General features: G+C 40.4%; 1 protein-coding gene and 1 long non-coding RNA gene across 4 annotated transcripts; both read right to left on the minus strand.

Annotated features, from left to right (window-relative positions):
* Positions 1-1,675: 1,675 nt before the first annotated feature.
* LOC143028226 (uncharacterized) lies at positions 1,676-23,570 on the minus strand. Of its 3 annotated transcripts, none has more exons than XM_076190026.1 (3): positions 23,439-23,569; positions 2,542-2,697; positions 1,676-2,078 (listed from the first exon to the last, which is right to left on the minus strand). In XM_076190026.1, exons 1-3 carry the CDS (start codon positions 23,503-23,505, stop codon positions 1,924-1,926), a joined length of 378 nt encoding a protein of 125 aa, XP_076046141.1. In that variant the 5' UTR covers positions 23,506-23,569; the 3' UTR covers positions 1,676-1,923. The 3 variants fall into 3 exon arrangements, with proteins under 3 accessions (XP_076046141.1, XP_076046143.1, XP_076046142.1); XM_076190028.1 differs by lacking the exon at positions 23,439-23,569 and adding an exon at positions 3,183-3,225 and having other exon boundaries at positions 1,677-2,078; XM_076190027.1 differs by lacking the exons at positions 1,676-2,078; positions 2,542-2,697 and adding exons at positions 20,087-20,781; positions 21,313-21,456 and having other exon boundaries at positions 23,439-23,570.
* Positions 11,648-14,109, minus strand: LOC143028234 (uncharacterized). The gene is made up of 4 exons (XR_012966706.1): positions 14,014-14,109; positions 12,634-12,783; positions 11,934-12,158; positions 11,648-11,877 (listed from the first exon to the last, which is right to left on the minus strand). It is a non-coding gene; the product is annotated as an uncharacterized LOC143028234 (long non-coding RNA).
* Positions 23,571-25,021: the final 1,451 nt, after the last annotated feature.

The raw sequence follows: 25,021 nt of genomic DNA on the forward strand, positions 1-25,021 counted from the left end.
GGGCGGTAGGCAGTGGGATTGCATCCCACCGTCTTAGACTCCACATTCAAGGGAGGGGAGATGAGAGTGCCGTGTCCTGAGCAGGAAATGCCTTCACTTCTGAGGCGATCCTGCTTAACCAAGTTATGGAGGTCAGTGAAGTAAAGACTTCGGTCGATATGTATGTCGCGTGTCTTATTTCTTCCTCTCGTTTTCGCGTAGACAATTTTCACTCTCTGAATCGAACTGCATCGCTACCAACCTGTTTCTTTCTTGAAATTTGCAAACCGCCGTTCAAGCTGGTGGAAGACAAGCACAGTTGGGATGCACATTAAGAATTCACTTGTCATCAGACACCCATCATCAAGATTTACAGTAAATAAGTCTTGATCTTGTTTTCTTTGTGATGCACAAAGGAGGTGACAAAACAAAGAAATGCGACCGTCGAGAAGAGGAAGATCGTGCTCACTACATAGTTAACAAGTCTATTCCATTCGTAAACCACTCTGTTGGTAAACTAGTTATTGCCTATTTCTTTCTTAAACCTTCCAGTGCTATTGGAGGGGAGAATTAGAAGTTCATTACTCTGGATATTTATATGAGGGTGATAAGTCTTTAATATAAAGAGCTTCTCATAGAAGCAGACGGCAGGCATCACCGGGACCCCCGAAAGTACCTAGCACAGGCCCGGTCATCACTGTCCTGACCCAGTGGCGGGGTGCCTTTATATTCTCTCGTTGTGGGATTCCCTGTTCGTGAGAATAATGGTTCCATATAGATCCTACTTGAAGGACCCAAAGGTGGCGTCTTGAGAGGCTAATGGGCATCATCTCTTAATAAGAAGGTTCAGTCCCACAGTCCTCGCCTTGCTAAATATCTATGTCAATTATGTTTCTTCTCTAGACAGCCTCAGGAAAAGTGAGGGAGTTGTCCTTTATTATTAAGTTGGAAGATTTATTGCATTGCAAGAATATAATCAAGTTTGTGGACTTAAAACATGAGTTGTGTTTAACACTGCAGATGATGATATTCTTCATCACTCTCGTCGGTTTTGAAAGCCGACGTTATATGGTTCCTGTAGAAAAGGTTGATAAGGGTCTTTCTTTTATGAAGCATCGACGTGGGGATTATGTTCATGGTACCATCGTTTTTTAATACTCTTTCTACTGGGTAGTGAGGGAAACCATTCTTAATGAGGACTTATGAGGTTCGCTCTAGTTCGTGCAGAACTAGTGTTTAGTCAGGTCAGACTAGTGAGTGTCCTCCTGAGGAATGCATTCATTGTCGACTTTTTATATCTCAGTGGGTACTCACTCTCCATTTAGGCAGCGGCCGTTCTTGTTCGCTTTAACACAGATACTTCAGGTTAGTGTATATTCGTTTCTAGTTGTTTCGTAATCTTACTTTGTTCTCCCCTTCCATTTCTCCATACTTTGATTGTACATGCGCATGCACTCTTGCATGTCTACGCGTTTGATTTCATAGCTAGTACTTACCTTAACATTTGAGCAATAACTTGATACAGATATGTTCATCATTATCTCTAAAGTAGCTATATTCTTCGTAACAAAGCAAACCATCTTCTGTGGCCAAGTCTTTTGTTTTCACTCCCTATGGGTTTTATCTAAAGAAAAACAAGATATCGGAAAGCATTTATTCAATCATTACAGTGTGAAATCGATGTAAAGATTACACTGATGAAAACTGTTAATGAAGGCCACCACCAACATGCAAAGTAGAAATGGGTTTCATCGTGTGTATGTTTGAAAGTCAAAACATAATTCGTGTAGATAATGTAAATATGTGACAATGCGGCTAATTTTAGATGTCTTGATATATCTCTATACCATTCACCATACGTGTATACCATCTTTAATTTTGCCAACCCTGCAAAATTTCCTGCGGAGGCCCCTGGGTCTTCTCATCTCGAAGCAACTACTCCATCTAACTTCGGAAATTAAAGAGTCTGTCCCCGGGATAGCAGACACACCCCTTAGTGAGGTAAAAGCAGCATCTTGAGGATGGTGGGCAGCCTGAGGAGTCCTTGCACCGGGAAACCGGGCCGAGGACGTTATTTCTACAAAATTCCCCGCTGCCGCCTGTGAGAACAGTGCCATTTACAGTTACGAAAAAGATTAAATACGAAGAGGCGGGCAAAGAGCAAAATTGACAGTTCTTTTTTCAATCTTGGTACTATATGCACACATTAGTAGTCCCATTAGTATAGAAATACATAAGTGAATTTGTAAATTAGAATACACTAGATAAACCATAAAACATAAAAAAATACCGGAGTTGAAATACAGTTAAAACAAGTTGAGAAAATATATGAACAATCAAGTGAAGACATAGGTAAGCTTCAAATCCCTTATTTGCGCCACTGGCCATCAAGATTATAACTAAACCGAACATAGAAAAATAAATGGAGCTCAAGTGTATCAATTAACCCGCATTGCAATGAAACTAGAATAAAATTATCAAATAAAGTTATAACAAACAAACCGATGTGTACTTTCTACTAGAGAATAACTAAAAGGGAGAACAAAGTCGATCAACCCTTACACAGTGCGGCTCGACTGCCTTGGACCTGCACGGAGAAGACCGCCAGCAGGCTGCACACAAGAGCCACGGACACCATTGTCGTCTTCATCATCCTCATCGTCTTGTCGGTGACCTTGAACGTCTTCTTCACCGGGATCGGCACGTACGGGTCAGCTCCTGTTCAACAGTCACACCGCTTACAACAAAGAAATCAACTTCTTGAAATAAAAGTAAAAAATATTATTTACATATACGGTCAGTGACAATTCCACGAAAGGCAAAGCCTGGCCCCTTTGTGTCCTTACAAGATTTCGGAACAGGAGTAGTTTTCGGCCGAAATGCCACAAGAATGAACATCGATTGGATTGCCATTCTACGCTCTCTCGTAACGCTTGACACGCAAAGGCTCCCAGCCCCACTTCAGTCGACCCAATACTCGTACCTGACCTTGCGTGGGAGTAGAGACGGCGCTGCTACAGTGTATGTACCGCCTCGAGTAGGAAAGGGTAATCTAAAATGGGACTTCAGGAGGGGAGAGGAGAGAGGGGAGGTTAAGCGTTGTTTGATGGGGTGAGGAAGGGAGGGTGGGGGAGAGGGGAGTTTCAGCGAGGAGGGCCGGGGGGTGATGGGTACCTCTATCGCGTATCCTCGGAGCAACTTACTCAATTCGTTACATCCACTCTCTGTCATCAGCCAACTTCATTTGCCTTAGGAAAAAGAAATCCATAAAGACTCGACAGGGTTAGAAAGAAGTACTTTGCTGCCGAGCGATATCATTCAAACGGAGGAAAATCACCATTTAATAAAGAAACAAGAAAATGAGAGTATACCTCACCAAGTGTCCCAGTAATCAACAAGCCCGATTACGTTTGTATATGCACATACATGCACATACATGCACATACATACAAATACACATGCATACACACCCATATATGCAGACATAGAACATTATTTAGCCTGCTATTATTCATAGGTCTAAATATCGCGGTTGAGCGCGGAACCCAGTCGAGCTGTATAACAACAGCCTGCTATTGAGAAGGAGAGCGATTGTTCTTTCAGAATAAGTGGAAGGATTTTAGGTTGATATACACATGATATTACTTGTGTTTTGATCTCTGCATTATCTATCTATACGGTTCACAAAATTTTCCCTATATTAAATTTAGAGAGTTTCTGATTATGATCACACCGTGGGAGCTTTTGCTATTATAGCGAAGTTCGTGGCACAGTAGTTTAAACTGTGGCCCTTGAAATAATTGCCGAGTGCACCCGTAGCCCTGTCTTACCTTTATAGTAGGTGTTCGGGTTGGGGCTCTCCTGTAAACTGTTCACCGGCTGTGAACGTGAGGGCCGCTTATAACGTAACAGTACATGTGCGGTTACCAGTAGGCATATTACACAAACACACAGACACACCAACCCACCCACCCACCCAAACCCAAACACACACACACACACACACACACACACACACACACACACACACACACACACACACACTGGAAAGAAAATCCAAGGCTTAGCAGCAATGACACTGATAAAGAAGACAGGCGACAATCTTCAACCTCCGCCACCCCTCTCTTTCACCCAAAGAGGGAGGGAAGGGTGAGGAAGGGAGGATCCAATTCTGAGTATCAGGTCGGGGTTCCCCATCCCGAGAGCTTTGAAAGTTTTCCGCGTCCACTGGCTCGTAAAAAAAGGTAAATAAACAAATGAAGAAAGCTTGGTAACACCCAACACCTCGATTGTACTCTTTAATATAAGGACCTTCTCATAGAGAGAGAAGGCGGGCATCACCGGGACCCCCGAAAGTACCTCTCACAGTGCCCGGTCATCACTATCCTGACCCAGTGGTGCGGTGCCTTTATATTCTCTCGTTGTGGGATTCCGTGTTCGTGAGGATATTGGTTCCATATAGATCCTGCTTGAAGGTCCCAAAGGTGGCATCTAGGCTAATGGTCATCATCTCTACGTAAGAGGGTTCAGTCCCACAGTCCTCGCCTTGCTACATATCTACGTCAATTATGTTTCTTCTCTAGACAGGCTCAGGGAAAGTGAGGGAGTTGTCCTTTATTATCAAGTTGGAAGATTTATTGCATTGGAAGAATATGATAAAGTTTATATATTCAAAATAGGGGTTATGTTTAACACTGCAGCTGATGATATTCTTCATCACTCTCGTCGGTTTTGTAAGCCGACGTCATATGGTTCCTGTAGAAAAGGCTGATAAAGGTCTTTCTTTTATGAAGCATTGACGTGGAGATTATGTTCATGGTACCATCGCTTTTAATACTCTTTCTATTGGTTAATTAGGGAAACCATTGTTAATGAGGACTTATGAGGTTCGCTCTAGTTCGTGCAGAACTAGTGTTTAGTCAGACCAGTGAGTGTCCTCCTGAGGTATGCATTCATTGTCGACTTTTTATATCTCAGTAGGCACTCACTGTCCATGTAGGCAGCGGCCGTTCTTGGTCGCTTTAACACAGATAATTCAGGTTAGTGTGGATTCATTTTTAGTTGTTTCGTAATCTTACTTTGTTCTCTCCTTTCATTTATCCACATTTTGATTGTACATGCGCATGCACTCTTCCATGTCTACGCGTTTGATTTCATAGCTAGTCCTGACCTCGTTGGTGCAATAATTTGATACAGATATGTTCATCATTTTCTCTAAAGTAGCTATATTCTTCGTAACAAAGCTAATTGCCTCCTGTGGCCAAGACTTTTGCCTTAATTCCCAATGGGTTTTATCTAAAGAGGGACAAGATATCGGAAAGCATTTACTCCATTACAGTGTGAAATCGATGTATAGATTACACTGAGGAAAACTGTTAACGAAAGCCATCACCAATGTGCAGAGTAGAAATGGGTTTCCTCGTGTGTATGCTTGATGAAAGTCAAGATATAAATCGTGTAGATAATGTAAATATATGTCCATGCGGCCAATATGAAGTATCTTGATATGGCTCTATACCATTAACCATAATAACTTATATACCATCTCCTTCTGAGGCCCCTGGGTCTTCTCATCTCGAAGCAACCTCTCCATCTAACCCCGGAGGAAAGGGGCTTTGTCCCCGGGAGCACAGACACATCCCCCCGCAGGGCCGTAAAAGCAGCACTTTGAGTTCGGCCTGCATTCTGAGGAGGTGCTGCACGGGTAGAAAGTCGGACACGGGATCTTGTGACAAGTGTTATCAATCACGTAGGGCTTTGTCGGTGCGCACCCTCCCACGCCTGTGAGAGCAGTACCATTTATAGTTATGACAAAAAATGATGTACGAAGAGGAGGGCAAAGAGCAAATTTGACAATCATTTTTTTCAATATAGGTACACGGTAGTAGTCTCATTAGTATAGAAATACATAAGTAAATGAATAAATTCAAATACATTAGATAAGCCATAAGATATACATACAATTACAGAAGTTTAAGTACAGTTAAAACAAGTTGAGTTATGATATGAGCAATAAAGTGAAGGCATAGGTAAGCTCCAAATCCCTTATTTGCGTCACCGGCCATCAAGATTATAACTGAACCTAACATCGGAAAGTAAATGGTGCTCAAGTGTATAAATTAACCCGCATTGCAATGAAAATAGGATAGAATGATTAAGTAAATAGATAAAGTTACAACAGAATGAGCTTAACAGGCCAATGTGTACTTTCTACTGGGAAATAATTAAAAGCGGGAACAAAGACAATACATCCTTACATGGTATTGCCCGACTGCCTTGGACCGGCGCGGAGAAGGTCGCCAGCAGGCTGCACACAAGAGCCACGGACACCATTGTCTTCTTCGTCATCCTCATCGTCTTGTCGGTAACCTTGAACGTCTTCTTCACCGGGATCGGCACGTGCTGGTCAGCTCCTTCCTGTCCAACAGTTACACTGCTTGGTACAAAGACATCAACTTTTAATAAAAATAGTAATAGATAAATAAATACATAAAAGGAAAATAAAAGGTAAAGATATTATTTACATGTACAATCAGTGACAATTACATATAAGGCAAAACCTGTCCTCTTTGTATCCTTAGAAGATTTCGCAACGAGGGTAGTTTTCGACCGATATACTACAAGAATGAACATCGATTGGACTGCCTATTCTACGCTCGCTCGTAGCGCTTGGCATGCAAACGCTACCAGCCTCACTTTAGTCGACCCCCGGGAGGGGAGGAAATGAGAGGGGATGTTCAGTGTCGTTTCATGGGGTGAGGAAGGGAGGGAAGGGAGGAGGGGAGCTTCAGCGTAGAGGGGATGGGGGGAGATGGGTACCTCCGTCGCGTAGTAATCGTCAGAGCAACTTACTCAATTCGTTACATCCACGCTCTCTGTCACCAGCCAACTTAATTCACCTTAGGGAAAAAAAATCCACAAAGACTCGACAGGGTTAGAAAAATGTATTAACCCTTGCAGTACTTTGCTGTCGAGCGATATCATTCAGACGGAGGAAAATCACCTTTACTTCAAGAAACGAGAAAATGAGAGTACACCTCACCAAGTGTCCCAGCAATCAATAAGCCCAATTACGTACATATATGCACATACATACACATACACATGTTTACACCTACATACACATACATATATGTAGACATAGAACATTATTTAGCCTGTGGTTATTCATAGGTCTACTATCGTCGTTGGCGACGGGACACCGTCGAGCTGTCTAACGACAGCCTACTATGGAGAAAAAGCGCAATTGTTCTTTCAGGATAAATGGAATGGTTTTAGGTTGAAGTTCATGGCACAGTGGCTTAAACTGTGGCCCCTGAAATAATCACCGGGTGCATCTATAGTCCTGTCTCACCTGTATAGAACGTGTTCGGGTTGGGGTCTCCTGCAAACTGTTCTGGATTCTGGATTCCAAGGAAAGTCCACCTCGCTTGCGCGGGATCGGGTTTTGTGGGAGGGGAAGAATGTCTGTAGGAAAATGAAAAGATAGTAGTGTATAAAAGAGGGCTATTGCCACCGGGCGAATTGCGAGCGATTTGGGGCTTATTTGTTGTCATCAGCTGTGAATGCGAGGGCCACTTATAACGTAACAGCACATGTGCGGTTACCAGTAGGCACATTACACAAACACACACCAACACCCACACACACGCCGTTTCGCAGCAGTGCGGGACACCGATTCCACACGAATGTGCAAATCTTCTCACTACTGTAAGTTTATGTTGGGGAGGGGAGGAGACTAAGCTGAAAAAAAACAAGGCAAACACAATGATTAAGAAGACATGCCACAATCTTCAACCTCCGCCACCCCTTTCTTCCGCTCCCTGCTCTGTACCAAAGAAAGAGGGAGGGAGGGAGGGGTGAGAAAGGGAGGATGCAGTTCTTAGTATGAGGTCGGGGTTCTCCCCTCCGAGAGCTTTGCAAGTTTTCCGCGTCCACTGGCTCATAAAAAATGTAAATAAACAAAGGAAAATCCATGGTTACACGCAACACAACGACTGACTTTGATTGTACACACACCAAGCCCATAAGGAACAGACTTGGAAAGATGGACGACTGACTTAAGCGTGGGAGCCACATTGCTAGGCAACATCCTCTCATCGTCTTTGCTCAGATGGAGGCACCCAAACGATCTTCCTCCGCCAAAGAAGGTGGGAGATGTCAGGCCCCTTTGGCCGCGCGCAGAAGTCCAGGTGTCGCCAGATCTGAAGGCGGCTGGCGGAGGTGGGGTACAAATGCCTTTTCTTTTCTTTTTTTTTCTTTTTTTTCTTCTTCTTCTTCTTTAACTCAAATTTTCGAGATCTACAGGAAAGACAGCCACTTGTCAGAACAGTTCCCTACCACCAATGATCAACTTCCAAATCGCCTCTAGGTTATTAGTGCCAGGAAAAGGGCTAACAGGCCATTGCTAAGACCGTTACAAACAAATTGTAATACAAGCAAATTATCATTTGAGTCCTTAGTTTGATTTTCATGGGCCTATAGTGTTTTCTCTAGAGTATGTGCCCATTTTATGCACCTCGTCGATTTCCTTATCCAACTCTTGACCCTTGTCCTGAACCACTTTCAGTATTTCCTTCGCAATTTCTTTCTCTCTCTTTTTTTCTCTCTCTCTCTGATATTTGTATACATTATGTTTTTCTTTGATACCATAAACCACAATGCTTTTCTTTTTATCCACTGTGTCTCTCACCCAGTTTTCCTTTTCTTTGATTACCTTAATTACTGTTTCTTTTGCTTTCTCCTCTACCTGTTGTTGTACTATTTCTTTGAAACAGTGTTTTAATTTTCACGTTCCTGTTTCCAGTGATTTTTTTTTATTTCAAGGAGATCCGTTTCTTTAATTGATTCCCTCACTTTTTCGGTCACTGCTTGTATTTGATCTTTGACCTCTTTCTGCAGTTCTTCGTTTTTGTTTCTATCCTCGTTTTCCTTTCGTTTTCTCTTTTAATCATACTTAATTCCCCATTTAGATCACATATATATCTGATTATTTCGTTGTTAGTTTTACGTAAATTTGGTATTTCTTTGTGCAAGGCTCTACAATCTATTTTTAGATCTATTAATTCCTCCATCAAGTCGTTGATGTCTCGATTCCTTGGTACACTGCTAAACCTAGTTTCTCTTTCTGTATCCAGAACTTTTCCTATTGCTTCCTTTTCTTTTTGAAAACCCCCCAAAAATTTTGTTTTCCCACCTTTGAGAAGTCTTCAGAGTGTCGCTTAGACACGTTCTCTTTGGAATCACACAGTGGCGATTCCACTCTACTCATATCCAATCCTGTCTTCGTTGGTTCATTAATTCTTTTGTCTTCTTTTCTTTCCTCCATTTCGTGCTATACTATACTTTTCCAAAACTGGATTTTACAACTTACCGGTCACTCGATTACATAGCCCTCTCATTCCGAAAACAACAACAAGGCGTTTCCTTGAACCAAGCGATAAAGCGCAAAGTCTGAGCTCATTCTCTAGACTTGTGTGTGTGTGTGTGTGTGTGTGTGTGTGTGTGTGTGTGTGTGTGTGTGTGTGTGTGTGTGTGTGTGTGTGTGTGTGTGTGTGTGTGTGTGTGTGTGTGTGTGTGTGTGTGTGTGTGTGTGTGTGTGTGTGAACATATATAATTATATGATAAAATATATATATATACACATATACATTATACAGACGCTCCTCTACTTACGTTCATTTGTTTTACGTTTTTTTCGATTTTACGTTTGAACTGAAAAAAAAAATGAGTGATCTTTTTAGTTTAGCGCGCTCTCCGTAGTACGAGACGTTCAAACGATACTTACGCATGACTCTGCGTCCATTGTTTACATGGCACAAACGACAGACTGTACGTGCCTTGCCTATTCCTCCTCCTCCTCCCCTCCTCCTTCTCCTCCACCATCTCACTTTATGTTGCTTGAATTTAATATATTTGAAATTAATGTTATTATTTTACAATGTTATGTTTATAATTAATTATTTAGGAGTGTTTTATAAGATACGGTAATAGAATTTATGGATGTATAGTACAGTATGAACGTACAGTAACAACTTACGTTCATTTTCACGTTACGTTCGGCCGTTCGGAACGTAACTAAAACGTAAGTTGAGGAGTGTCTGTATATGTATAAGTATACGCACATGAACATGCATTTTTTTCTGGTTATCCCCAATTTTTCTAATAAGATTCTTCTTGTCTCTCTTAAGTAATATAAAAGTTCTCCGAATGTGGCGTAGGCATGGGTATAAATGAAATCGTCGAACAGAGATTTACTGACACGATGTTTCGTAACTTGTAGTCACATTTTCAGCTGAACACAAATGTTTGTTACAAGATATATATATATATATATATATATATATATATATATATATATATATATATATATATATATATATATATATATATATATATATATATATATACATACCTGTGCCACTGGGGCAGCTTACTTGATATGAAGAGGTTATGTATGTAGCCTGACAATATATAGCCTTCTGTGTGGTGCATTAATGGGTGGATATTTCATAAGAACATTAGAATGAAGGATACTGCAGGAGCCCATAAGGCATACACTAGGCAGTTCTTTGTCCCTTACCACCTTTAATCCCTATCCATAAAGTTATCTAATCTTCCCTTAAAACAACCAATTGTTTCAGTGTTCACTACATAGTTGCCAAGTCTATTTCATTCGTTACTTTGCAGCTCTATTAGAGGGAAGAATTAGAAGGTCACCACTCTGGATGTTTATATGCGGGTGATAAGTCTTTAATATGAAGAGCTTCTTCTGCAGGGAGACGGCGGCCATCACCGGGGCCCCCGAAAGTACCTCTCGTAGTCCCGGGCATCACCGTCCTGACCCAGTGGAGCGGTGTCTTTATATTCTTTCGTTGTGGGATTCCGTGTTCGTGAGGATAATGGTTCCTAATAGATCCTGCTTGAAGGTGCCAAAGGTGGCGTCTTGAGAGGCAAGTAGTCATCACAGTCCTCGCCTTGCTAAATATTTGTAAATTATGTTTTTCCTATAGAGAGACCCAGGGAAAGTGAGGGAGTTGTCCTTTACTATTAAGTTGGAAGATTTATTGCATTGCAAGAATATAATAAAGTTTATATATCTAAAATAGGAGTTGGTTTTAACACTGCAGTTGATGAGAGTCTTCAAAACACTCGTCGGCTTTGAAAGCCGACGTTATATGGTTCCTGTAGAAAAGGTTGATAAGGGTCTTTCTTTTATGAAGCATCGACGTGGTGATTATGTTCATGCTACCATCGTTTTTTAATGTTCTTTCTACTGGGTAATTAGGGAAACCATTCTTAATGAGGACTTATGAGTTTCGCTATAGTTCGTGCTGAGCTAGTGTTTAGTCAGACCAGTGAGTGTCCTCCTGAAGTATGCATTCATTGTCGACTTTTTATATCTCAGTGGGTACTCACTCTCCATTTAGGCAGTGGCCGTTCTTGGTCGCTTTAACACAGAAACTTTAGGCTAGTGTATATTCACTTCTAGTTGTTTCGTAATCTTACTTTGTTCTACCCTGACCATCACGTTTGTAGGATCACTTAGTATAGATTTGTTCATAGTTTTCTCTAAAGTAGCTATATTCTTCGTAACAAAGCAAACCATCTTCTGTGGCCAAGACTTTTGTTTTCACTCCCTATGGGTTTTATCTAAAGAAGAACAAGATATCGGAAAGCATTTATTCAATCATTACAGTGTGAAATCGATGTAAAGATTAAACTGAGGAACATTGTTAGTGAAGGCCACATCCAATGTGTAAAGTAGAAATGGGTTTCCTCGTGTGTATGGTTGATGAAAGTCAAAACATAATTCGTGTAGATAATGTAAATATGTGCCTATGCGGCTAATTTGAAGTATCTTGATATATCTCTATACCATTAACCATACGTGTATATCTCTATACCATTAACCATACGTGTATATCTCTATACCATTAACCATACGTGTATACCATCTTTAATTTTGTCAACCCTGCAAAATTTCCTGCGGAGGCCCCTGGGTCTTCTCCTCTCGAAGCAACCTCTCCATCTAACTTCGGAAATTAAAGAATCTGTCCCGGGAACACAGACACACCCCTTAGTGGGGTGATAGCAGCATCTTGAGGATGGTGGGCAGTCTGAGGGGTTCCCGCACGGGGTAAGCGGGTCGAGGACGTCATTTCTACAAAATGCCCTACCTGTGAGAGCAGTCCCATTTACAGTTACGAAAAATGATTAAGTACAAAAAAGGGGGCAAAGAGCAAAACTGACAGTTCTGGGTATTATATGCACACGTTAGTAGTCCCATTAGTATAGAAATATATAAGTGAATAAATAAATTAAGATAGATTAGATAAACCATAAAATATAAATAATTAAAGAAGTTAAAATACAGTTAAAACAAGTTGAGAAATTATATGAACAATCAAGTGAAGACATAGGTAAGCTCCAAATCCCTTATTTGCGTCACCGGCCATCAAGATTATAACTGAACCTAACGTAGGAAAATAAATGGCGCTCAAGTGTATAGATTAACCCGCATTGCAATGAAAATAGAATGATATGAACAAATAAATAAATTGATAGAATTACAGCAGAGTGAGCTTAACAGACCAATGTGTACTTTATACTAGGGGATAACTGAAAGGGAGAACAAAGACGACCCATCCTTACATGATTCACTGACTTAGGCCTGCACGCAGAAAGCAGCCAGCAGGCTGCACACAAGAACCACGGACACCGCTATCGTCTTCGTCATCCTCATCGTCTTGTCGGTAACCTTGAACGTCCTCTTCACCGGGATCGGCGCGTGCGGGTAAGCTCCTGTTCAACAATCACGCCGCTTAGAACATAGACATCAATTTCTTGAAATAAAAGACTAAAAAAAAAAAATCCATGTACGGTCAGTGACAATTCCACGAATGGCAAAGCCTAAGCTCTTCGTGTCCTTCCAAGATTTCGGAACAGGAGTAGTTTTCGGCCGATATGCCACAAGAATGAACATCGATTGGACTGCCCATTCTCTCCTCGCGCTTGACACGCAAATGCTCCCAGCCCCACTTTAGTCGACCCGATATCTGACCTTGCGTAGGAGAAGGGCGCCGTTGCTACAGTGTATGCATGTGCCGCCACGAGTAAAATAGAGTAATTAAAACGGGACTTCAGGAGGGGGAAGGGGAGAGGGGAGGTTAAGCGCAGTTTGATGGGGTGAGGAGGGAAGGGTGTGTGAGTTTCAGCGTTTCGTTGTGTCCACATTCTTTGTCACCAGGCAACTTTATTTACTCAAGGAAAAAAATCACAGCCTCGAGACAGGAATAGAAATAAGCATTAACATTTGCAATACTTTGCCGCCTGGTGATATCATTCAGACGGTGGAAAATCACCTTTACTTCATTCCTAACTCAAATGACGAGAAAATTAGAATACACCTCTCCAATTGTCCCAGTAATTAATGATCCTACTTAAGTTTGTATGTACACATACATACACATACATACACATGCATAAACATACACACGCATGCACATAAATACACACATATATGTGGACAAGATCATTATTTAGACTGCGTTTATGCACAGTTGATAGCGGCAGGACCCAGTCGAGATGTTTGACGGTAGTCAGCTATGGAGAAGGAGAGCGAGTGTTCTTTCAAGAGGATTGAAAAGATTTTAGGTATATATATATATATATATATATTTATATGTATATAATATATATATACATATATATATGTATATATATATATATATATATATGTATATATTATATATCATATGTATATATATACATATATATATATACATATATATATATGTATATATATATGTATATACATATACATGTATATATATACACATATATATATACATATATATATATATATATATTTCATATATACAGTTCATAAAATTTTCTCCACATTACATTCAAAGGGTTTATGATTGTGATTACACCTTGGGAGCTTTTACTATCTTAGTGAAGTTCGTGGCGCAGTGGGTTAAACTATGGCCCTTGAAATAATCGCCGCGTGCACCCGTAGTCCAGTCTTACCTGTGCAGTAGGTGTTCGGGTTGGGGTCTCCTGCCAACTGGTCGCCGGCTGTGAACGCGAGGGCCACTTATAACGTAACAGCCTATGTGCGGTTACCAGTAGGCAGATTATACAAACACAAAGACATACACACATACACATAAACGTTGTTTCGCAGCAGTGTTCATAACATCTGCTGAACACCGATTGCACACGCATGTGCAACTCTTCTCACTACTGTCAGTTTATGTTTGTGAGGGGAAGAGACCAAGCTGAAAAAAACAAACAAGGCAAAGACAATGATTAAGAAGACTTGCCACAATCTTCAACCTCCGCCACCCCTTTCTTCCGCTCCCTGCTCTGTACCAAAGAGAGAGAGAGAGGGAGGGGTGAGGAGGAGAAGATGCAGTTCTTAGTATGAGGTCGGGGTTCTCCCTTCCGAGAGCTTTGCAAGTTTTCCGCGTCTGCGGCCTCATAAAAAAGGCATTAAAAACAAATGAAAATCCATGGTTACATCCAACACGACTGGCTTTGATTGTACACACCAACCACGTAAGGAACAGACTTCGAAAAATGGACGACAGACAAGCGTGAGCACCACATCACCAGGCAACGTCCCCTCATCGTCTTTGCTTAGACGGAGGCAGCCAAACGATCTTCCTCCGCCTAGGAATTTGAGGGATGTCAGGCCCCTTTGGCCGCACGCAGAAGTCCAGATAACGGCAGATCTATAGTCTATAGTCAGAGGAGTTCCCTACCGCCAAATCCTTTCTAGGGCATTAGTGCCAGGAATAGTAACAGACCATTGCTAGGAGCTGTTGCTGGAGGTTCTGCACCTGTGCCTGGAAGCTGAGTGTTGGCGCACCGTGTTGCGAACATATCCGCCAGTCCCTCCACCTCCTGTTGTGGCTCTGGGTGGGAGGCAGGGAGAGGGGCGCGCTTCCCAGCCCTTCTCAGATCGGCCCACAAATCTGCCAAACTGGAGTGCTGGGAGAAGCTGTCACATCACTCCAACCACTTGGCCTCCCGTACCCGACTTGAGACTCGACGAGCGTGTGCCACTACTTCCTTCAACAGTTGTAGGTTAGTGGGGGTGGGTCGTTTGCGGGATGATTCTGCGAGATGATTCTGCTCCCGGACCTCCTCGTTGTAGGACCACCAGTTCCGATGCCATCGTTGCACCGGATGTCGTCTAAGGATGGCGGCTTCTGCAGCTATCTCGATCTCTGCAATGAATTCTGCTTCTCACTGGTCCAGGTCCTCCGGCAGGTCGTATGCTTTCTACCAGTTATCCAGGACGGCTTGGAACTTATTCTAGTCTGCCCTCCGCAGGTCCCATCAAATTGTTGGGAGTGGTGGGGGCGGGAGCGCGACCCCTAGAGTGGTGATGATAGCGTCGTGGTCGCAGGGCAGAGTAGGACGAACCTGCCAGTTAGTTCCTCAGTTTGATGTATGTTTGCCTTTTTTTCCATCTTTTCCAAGCTTTGTCTCCTCTATCTTTAGCATCACTAAAAAATTTATACCAACACTTTATGTAAACTTTGTTTTGTTTCTTCTTTGGTACATATTAATCTGTTCTCTCCTTGTATTTTTCTTTAAGTATGTTCCATTTCTCTTCCATCGTTGTTTCTTCATTTGAACAATTTGAACAATTAGCGTTTTATTTTATTTTTTTACAAAGTCCGTTTTGTTTCTTCTCATATCATTTTGTTGACCCATTTTTTCAATGTATAATCAATGGCCATATCCAGTAGAATGTTGCCCCAGAGTTTCTCTCCACCTTTTACTGTCATTTCTTCCCTATTTACTTCCTTTGCGTTAAAGTCACCCATAATTACTATGTTTCCTCCATTGATCAGTAATTCAGATAATGCATTCTTTATGTCTTCCAGTAATTTGGAATGATCACTATCAAACCAAGCCTGTTTTTTGGGGGGTACATATACTACTATAACATTTCTCCTTTTCATATTACTATTTACAACTTTAATCATAATCATTTCCACATTATCTTTTCCTACTCTTATCTTTGTCACATTTAATCCCTTTCTAACCAATAACATGACTCCCCCCTGTTTATTAGTTCTATTTTTCGCCCAATGGTTGTATAGACCTTATCCCACCATACTTGATGATATAGGACCTTTCAATTTTGTCTCCACAATTCCCATTATGTCTGGTTTCTCTATTAACAAATACTTGTTTAGTTCATTTATTCCAGAAGTCATACAGTGCATGTTTGTGTATGCCACTTTTAATTTCTTTTCTCTTCTCTTTTTTTTTCTTTTTTCCCTTTTTTCTGATATACCATTTTCTCAGCCTCAGATCCAGCACTCTTTATTTATTTATTTTTTTCAGTCTCCGTTCTTCTCACTCTCTCTTTTTTTTTCTTTCTTTTTTAAGTTTCATTTCTTAGTGCCTTATCTTCCTTTATTTCCTCATCGCTTATTTCCTTTTTTATCCACACATATTTGTAATTTTCACTGTTAACTAGTTTTGTCGCTTTCGATAGTATCTCTTCAGCTATCATTTGAGTCCTTAGCTTGATTTTCATTGGCCTATAATGTTTTTCTATAGAGTATGTGCCTATTTTATGCACCTCGTCAATTTCCATATCCAACTCTTGACCCTCGTCCTGAACCGCTTTCAGTATTTCCTTTGTAATTTCTTTCTCTTTTTCTCTTTGGTATTTGTATACATTATGTTCTTCTTTGATACCATAAACCACAATGTATTTCTTTTTATCCACTGTGTCTCTCACCAAGTTTTCCTTTTCTTTGATTACCTTAATTACTGTTTCTTTTACATTCTCCTCTACCTGTTGTTGTACTATTTCTTTGAAAGAAGCTTTTTTGGTTTTCACGTTCCTATTTCCACTGATTTCATTTTAAGGTGATCACACTATTTGGATTATTCTCGCACTTTTTTTGGTCCCTGCTTGTATTTGCTCTTTGATCTCTATCTTCAGTTCTTCGTCTTTGTTTCTATCCTCGTTTTCCTTCCTTTCGTTTTCTTTTTAATCACACTTGGTTGACTTTTTAGATCACTCAACTCTGATATTTCGTCATTAGTTTTACGTAAGATTGTCATTTCTTTGTGCAAGGCTCTATAATCTATTTTTATATGAATAATTCCTCCATCAAGTCATTGATGTCTAGATTCCTTAGAACACTACTAAACCTAGTCTCTCTTTCTGCATGTATAACTTTTCCTATTGTTCCCTTTTCCCTTTGAAAAACGGGAAAAAAGTCCATCTTTGAGTAGTCTTCGGAGTGTCGCTTAGACACGTTCTCTTCGGTATCACATACAGTGGCGATTCCACTCTATTCATATCTAGTCCTGTCTTCGTTGGTTCATCAATTCTTTTGTCTTCTTTTTTTCTTTTCCTCCATTTCGTGCTATACTATACTTTTCCGTAACTGGGTTTTACACCTTACCGGTCACTCGATTACAAAGCGCTAAGTCTGAGCTCATTCACTAGACTTGTGTGTGTGTGTGTGTGTGTGTGTGTGTGTGTGTGTGTGTGTGTGTGTGTGTGTGTGTGTGTGTGTGTGTGTGTGTGTGTGTGTGTGTGTGTGTGTGTGTCTATTAATATGCATAAGTATATGATAAATTATATATAAATATATATATTATACATGTATAAGTGTAAGTACATGAACATACATTTTTTCTGGTTATCCCCAATCTTTTTGATAATGTGCTTCTAGTCTCTCTTAAAGAATATAAAAGTTCTCCGAATGTGCCATAAACATGGGTGTAAATGAAGTCGTCAAACAGAGATTTACTGACGCGACGTTTCGTAAATTGTAGACACATTTTCAACTGAACACAAATGTTTGTTAAAAGATTATATATATATATATATATATATATATATATATATATGTATATATATATATATATATACGTATATATATATACGTATATATATATATATATATATATATATATATATATATATATGATGATATGATGATATGGTTTAACGTGACACACTCCCCCCTATCGGGAGGCTAGGACGGTGCCCCTTGCAGAGGGCTTTGTAGCGTAGAATTTAATGAACCATGCCCTTGGTTCAACTTCGCTGGTACATATATTTACATACCTGTGCCACTGGGGCAGCTTACTTGATATGAAGAGGCTATGTATGTAGTCTGACAATATATAGCGTTCTGGGTGGTGCATTAATAGGTGGGTATTTCATAAGAACATAAGAATAGAGGATACTGCAAGAGACCATAAGGCATACACTATGCAGTTCTTTGTCTCTCACTATCTTTAATCCCTATTCATAAAGTTATCTAATCTTTTCTTAAAACAACCAATCGTTTCATTCCTCACTTCCATAGTTACCAAGTCTATTCCATCTGTTATCCACTCTGTTGGTAAACCAGTTATTGCCCATTTCTTTCTTAAACCTTCCATTTCTATTGGAGGGGAGAATTAGAAGGCCACTACTCTTGATGTTTACTTGAGGGTGATAAGTCATTATTATAGAGAGCTTCTCGTAGGGGGGAGACGGCGGGCATCATCGGGGTCCCCGAAAGTCCCTCTCGTAGGGCCCGGCATCACATTCCTGACCCAGTGGCGCGGTGCCTTTATATTCTCTCGTTGTGGAATTCCGCGTTCGTGAGAATAATGGTTCCAAATAGATCCTGCTTGAAGGTCCCAAAGGTGGCGTCTTGAGAGGCTAGTGGTCATCATCTCTACGTAAGAAGGTTGAGTCCACAGTCCTCGTCTTGCTAAATATCTTTGTAAATGATGTTTTTCCTCTAGAGAGACCCAGGCAAAGGGAAGCTGTCCTTTATTATTAAGTTGGAAGATTCATTGCATTGGAAGAATATTATAAAAGTTATATATTTACCCTCTGATATGGTTTTAGCACTTTATCACTCGCGCCGGTTTTGTAAGACGATATTACCTGGTTTCTGTAGAAAAGATTGATAGGAGTCTTTCTTTTTTGAAGCGTTGATGTGGAGAGTATGTTCATGGTACCCTCGTTTTTGTTTTTCGCTCTACTGGGTAGTTAGGGAAACCATTGTTAATGAGGACTTATGAGGTTTGCTCTAGTTCGTGCTGAACTAGTGTTTAATCAGAGCAGTGAGTGTACTCCTAAGGTATGCATTTATTGTTGACCTTTCCTATCTCAGGGGGTACTCACTGTCCATTTAGGCAGCGGTAGTTTTTGGTCGCCTTAATATAGATACTTCTACAGGAACCCTTTTTCAAGTGCTTTCACCGCTTTTGGAAGACCACATAATCAGAGAACATCATTTTATTTTTCTCCTCAGCCACTATTCATATTTTTTTATGAGGAAAAGGCGCACGCCATTCCTAGAAGAGGGCGCATTCTGCTGGCGTCATGCAACCCTGTTTACGTTGAAACAGGTTTCCCTCGAGATTTTCTTGTTTTCGATTTCGTGAGACACCCAACCCAGCTGAGCCCCCAGCCAGCACTGCAGTGCACTATAGCCAAGCGAAGCGGAACGCATCGCTATGAAAAGACCCCCCTGCCTCACCCAACCTTGGGAGATCTGTGCAGAACAGCTGGTCCGCACCCATGGACCCGTTTCCCCAGTCGAGGACCTTATGCACTGCTTTGACTCGCCTCCCCCGGGTTCACAAGAAGTCTGGCTTGTGTGTTGTGTGTTTTGTTTGTTGCGCGCACGTGCGCACATTAAACTAGTTGTATTTCAGTTGCATTCCATAGGGAAAAAAACTCAGTTTATTGGCCCACGTCTGTCTGTATGGGTCGTAATCTACTAAACAGAAAATTCATTTCCGCTTGACTAGCTAACTGTACCTTTTTCAAAGTTACTTCTTCTTCAAGCTAGTGCATTTTCCTTTCTAGTTGTTCTGTAATCTTACTTTGTTCTACAGTTTCATATATCCACATTCTGCATGTACGCGTGCATTTGCGTGCGCGCATGCACTTTTGCACGTCTGCGCGACTAATTTCTTAGCCCGTGCTGACCTTCACGTTTGTACTATCTCTTGATACAGATATATTCTTTGTTACAAAGCAAATCATCTCCTGTGACCAAGACTTTTGCCTTCACTCCGTATGGGTTTCATCTAAAGAAGAACAAGATATCGGAAGGCATTTATTCAATCATTACAGTGTAAAATCGATATAAAGATTACATTGGTTACAAAGGATTACAAAGGATTACAAAGGCGAAGCATGCCGACAGGAGACCTTTTGGTCCATATCTAGGTCGGATGCGAAAAAAAAATCATAATAATAATAGAATAATAACAATAAAAAAAAAACTATAATAATGTATGCAACAAACAAAATACATAAATAAATGCATACTTACTCCTGTAAGTACTCTGAAGAAAACTTTCGATGAAGGCCACCACCAATATGCAGAGCAGAAATGGGTTTTCTCATGGGTTATAGTATTTCAGTGTATGGTTGATGAAATTTGAAATATTTGAAATGTAACGCGTGTAGATGTAAATGTGTGGTTATGCGGCCAATATAAAGTGTGTATCTTGATATATATCTATACCATTAACCATACATGCATAATATCCTTAATTATGCCAAGCCTACTAAAATTCTTGCCTCACCGCCTCAGCGAAAACTCCTGCGGACACCCAGGGGCTTCTCATCTCCAAGAAACCTCGGTATCTAACTTCGGAGGAAAGGGAAGCGTATACACACACACTCCCTACCACGAAAGTCAAAGCAGCATGTTGACCTTGGCCCGCAGTCTAATAAGGAGCGACACCGTTTATAGGGCCGGAAGGGCCACCCGTGTCCACACGACCGCTTGCCTGTGAAAGCAGTGCCATTTATAATTAAAAAAAAAAAAAGTAATAAGTACGAAGAGGTGGACAAAGAGTAAGTTTTGACATCTTTTTTTACCTGGGTACTAAGTTAGTAGCCACATTAGGACAGAAATACATGAGTGAATTAATAAATGAAAATAGATTAGATGAACCATGGAATGTACAAGTAATTACAGAGGTTAGAACACAGTTAAAACAATTTGAAAAACTGTATGAACAATTAGATAAAAATATAGGTAAGCTCTAAATTCTTTACTTGCGTCACCAGCCATGAAGATTATAATTGAACCTAACATAGTGGGGAGAAAAAAAAAAATCTGCGCCGCGATGGAAACTAGGGTAAGCGGCATGCACTCGACGCTCAAATGTACAAATTAACCCGCATTACAGAAACAGCAGAAGAAAATGAAGAAGTAAATGAATCTATAAAATTACAGCAGAATGAGCTTATCTGATGGATGTGTACTCTCTACTGGGGAATAAATGAAAGGGAGAGCAAAGACGATCCATCCTTACATCCACTGGCTTCCTGCACGAAGAAGGCTGCCAGCAGGCTGCACACAAGAACCACGGACACCATTGTCGTCTTAGTCATCCTCATCTTCTTGTCGGTAACCTTGAACGTCTTCTTCACCGGGATCGGCACGTGCGGGTCAGCTCCTGTTCAACAATCACACCGCTTAGAACATAGACATCAACTTCTTAAAATAAAAGACAAAAAATTATTTCCATGTACGGTCAGAGACAATTCCACGAATGTCAAAGCCTGACCTCTTTGTGTCCTTCGAAGATTTCCGAACAAGGGTAGTTTTCGACCAATATGCCACAAGAATGAACATTGATTGGACTGCCTATTCTACGCTTGCTAGTAGCTCTTGACACGCAAACGCTCCCAGCCCCACTTTAGTCGACCCAATATCTGACCTTGCGTGGGAGTAGAGGCGGCGTTGCTACAGTGTATGTATGTGCCGCCACGAGTATGAAAGAGTAACTTAAAATGGGACTTCAGGAGGGGAGAGGGGAGGTTAAGCGTTGTTTGATGGGGTGAGGAGGGGAGGGTAGCGGATAGGGAAGTTTCAGCGTGGAGGGTCGAGGGGACATGGGTGCCTCCAGAGCAACTTACTGTCATCAGCCAACTTTACTTGCCTTAGGAAAAAGAGATCCACAAATACTCGACATGGTTAGAAAGAAGCATTAACCCTTGCAGGACTTTCCTGGCGAGCGATATTATTCAGACGGAGTAAAATCACCTTTATTTCAAGAAACAATAAAAAATGAGAGTGTACCTCACCAAGTGTCCCAGTAATCAACAAGCCCAATTACGTTTGTATATGCACATACGTACACATACACATGCATACACATACATATATGTAGACATAGAACATTATTTAGCCAGCGGTTATTTATACGTCTACTATCGTCGTTGGCGGCGGGACCCAGTCGAGCTGTTTAATGACAGCATGCTATGGAGAAAAAGCGCGATTTTTCTGTCAGGATAAGTGGAATGATTTCAGGTTTATATATATACATACACACACATATATATATATATATATATATATATATATATATATATATATATATATATATATATGAGTGGATGGGTGGTGAGGTGAACACCAGGAACCGTTGGAGTTTTAGTGCTAACGTTTCGTCCTGAAAGGACTTCCTCTGAGGAAGTCCTTTCAGGACGATACGTTAGCACTAAAACTCCAACGGTTCCTGGTGTTTACGTCACCAACCTTCCACTCATTCTGTCTTACGCACTTCAATATATATATATATATATATACATATATATATATATATATATATATATATATATATATACATATATATATATATATATATATTTGAATATCTGGGGAGCAGATTCTCTTGTATGCATGCATTGTTAAAATCGACAGCATTAAGGAGGTTGTTAATCTTCTTATGGGTATTCTCCATTTTTCTAACCAATACTCTGCCATTTGGAGGGTGGGCATAGACCAAGTTGCCAAAATGATTCATTTTATTCAACGTTTCGTCTGACAAAGAGACATCTTCAGGAAATTCTGTAACACAGATAATAAAGACACACAGAAATAAAGAAAAATAACATGTTAATCTAAACAAATTCACATATTTCCATATCTGTGAATTTGTTTAGATTAACATGTTATTTTTCTTTATTTCTGTATGTCTTTATTATCTGTGTTACAGAATTTCCTGAAGATGTCTTTGTCAGACGAAACGTTAAATAAAATGAATCATTTTGGCAACTTGGTCTATGCCCACCCTCCAAATGGCAGAGTATTGGTTAGAAAGCTGGAGAATATCCATAAGAAGATTAACAACCTCCTTAATGCTGTCGATTTTAACAATGCATGCATATATATATATATATATATATATATATATATATATATATATATATATATATATATATATATGTATATACTGGACACATGATATTTGTGCTTTGATCTCTGCAGTATCTATCTATACAGTTCACAAAATTTTCTCCACATTACATTTAGAGGGTTTATGATTGTGATCACACCTTGGGAGCTTTTTCTATTTTAGCGAAGTTCGTGGCACAGTAGCTTAAACTTTGGCCCTTGAAATAATCGCCGCGTTCACCCGTAGCCTTGTCTTACCTGTATAGTAGGTGTTCGGGTTGGGGTCTCCTGCAAACTGGTCGCTGGCCGTGAACGCGAGGGTCATTTATAACGTAACAGCAGATGTGTGGTTACCAGTAGGCATATTACACAAATACATAGACACACCCACCCACATACGCACACACACTTCGTTGCGCAGCAGTGTTCATAACATCTGCTGATTGCTCACCATTGTGCAACTCTCCTCATTACTGTCAGTTTATGGCGGAGAGGGGGAGGGAGTGAACTGAAAAAATCCAAGGCTTAATAGCAATGACACTGATAAAGAAGACAGGCGACAATCTTCAACCTCCGCCACCCATTTCTCTTCCGCCCTCTGCTCTGTACCAAAGAGGGAGGGTGGAGGGGAAGGAGGAAGAATAATTTTTTATACGAAGTCGGGGTTCCCCCTCCCGAGAGCCTTCAAGTTTTCCGCGTCCTCTGGCTCATAAAAAAAGGTAAATAAACAAATGAAAATCCATGGTGACACCCAACGCAACGACTGATTTTAATTGTACACACAAAGCCCGGAATAAGTGGTAGCCTAATAAGTTGGACTAGTAATTGGTTGAATGATTGAAAACAGAGTTGTTCTAAATAGCAAAACTTCTAGATGGAAAAAGTTACAAGTGGAGTTCCTCAGGGTTCCGTTCTTGGAACACTTATATTCATAGTATATATAAATGATATAGACCACGGACTAAAATCTATTGTCTCAAAATTTGCTGATGATACAAAACTGTGAGGAATGGCAAAAGATTACTTCAACCAATAAGCAATGGTCTGAAAAGTGGCTAATGAAATTTAACAAGTAAATGCAAGGTTATGCACATAGGTAAAAATAACAGTAAGTACGATTACAAGTTATTTGGAAATTCGTTAACAAAAGTGGACAGTGAAAAGGATATCGGCGATATAATCAGTAATTGTCTCAAATCATCTAAGCAGTGTATTCCAGCCTCTGAGAAAGCAAATAAGATTCTAGGACTGATTGAGCGATCTTTTGATTTCAAAAGTCCATCTCTTATAAACAAGCTATACAAGTCGTTAGTTCGTCCACATTTGGAATATGCTGTTTCCGTATGGTCACCGAATCTCATTAAAGACATTGACAGATTAGAAAAAGTACAACGGCGAGCCACAAAGCTGATTCCGAATACCAAAAATAAATCATACGAAAATACACTAAAACTAAATCTGTTTTCTCTAAAAAGCGTAGACTCAGAGGTGACTTGATACAGGTCTTTAAGATTCTAAAGGGAATTGACAACATCAATAGTGACCAAATTTTCACACTGAATGAGAGTCCGACAAGAAATAATGGTCTCAAACTGTCAGAAAATAGATTTAATATTGAAGTGGGTAGAAACAACTTCGCCAACAGTGTAGTTAATGAATAGAATAAACTTCCTACAAAGGCAGTGCAATGTAGTTCAGTTCGAAGCTTTAAGATTCGTTTAGATAAACACCTAAGCAAGGTGCTGTAATACCTGCCATTTACTTTATATCATTTGTTTATTTGTTTGTTTACTATTATTAGCTTGATTTTAATCTATCATTTATCTGTCAATTTATTATTT

The sequence above is a fragment of the Oratosquilla oratoria genome, chromosome 9, assembly GCF_046742065.1.
Source record: "Oratosquilla oratoria isolate Oo_2021 chromosome 9, ASM4674206v1, whole genome shotgun sequence".
Lineage (NCBI taxonomy): Eukaryota > Metazoa > Arthropoda > Malacostraca > Stomatopoda > Squillidae > Oratosquilla > Oratosquilla oratoria.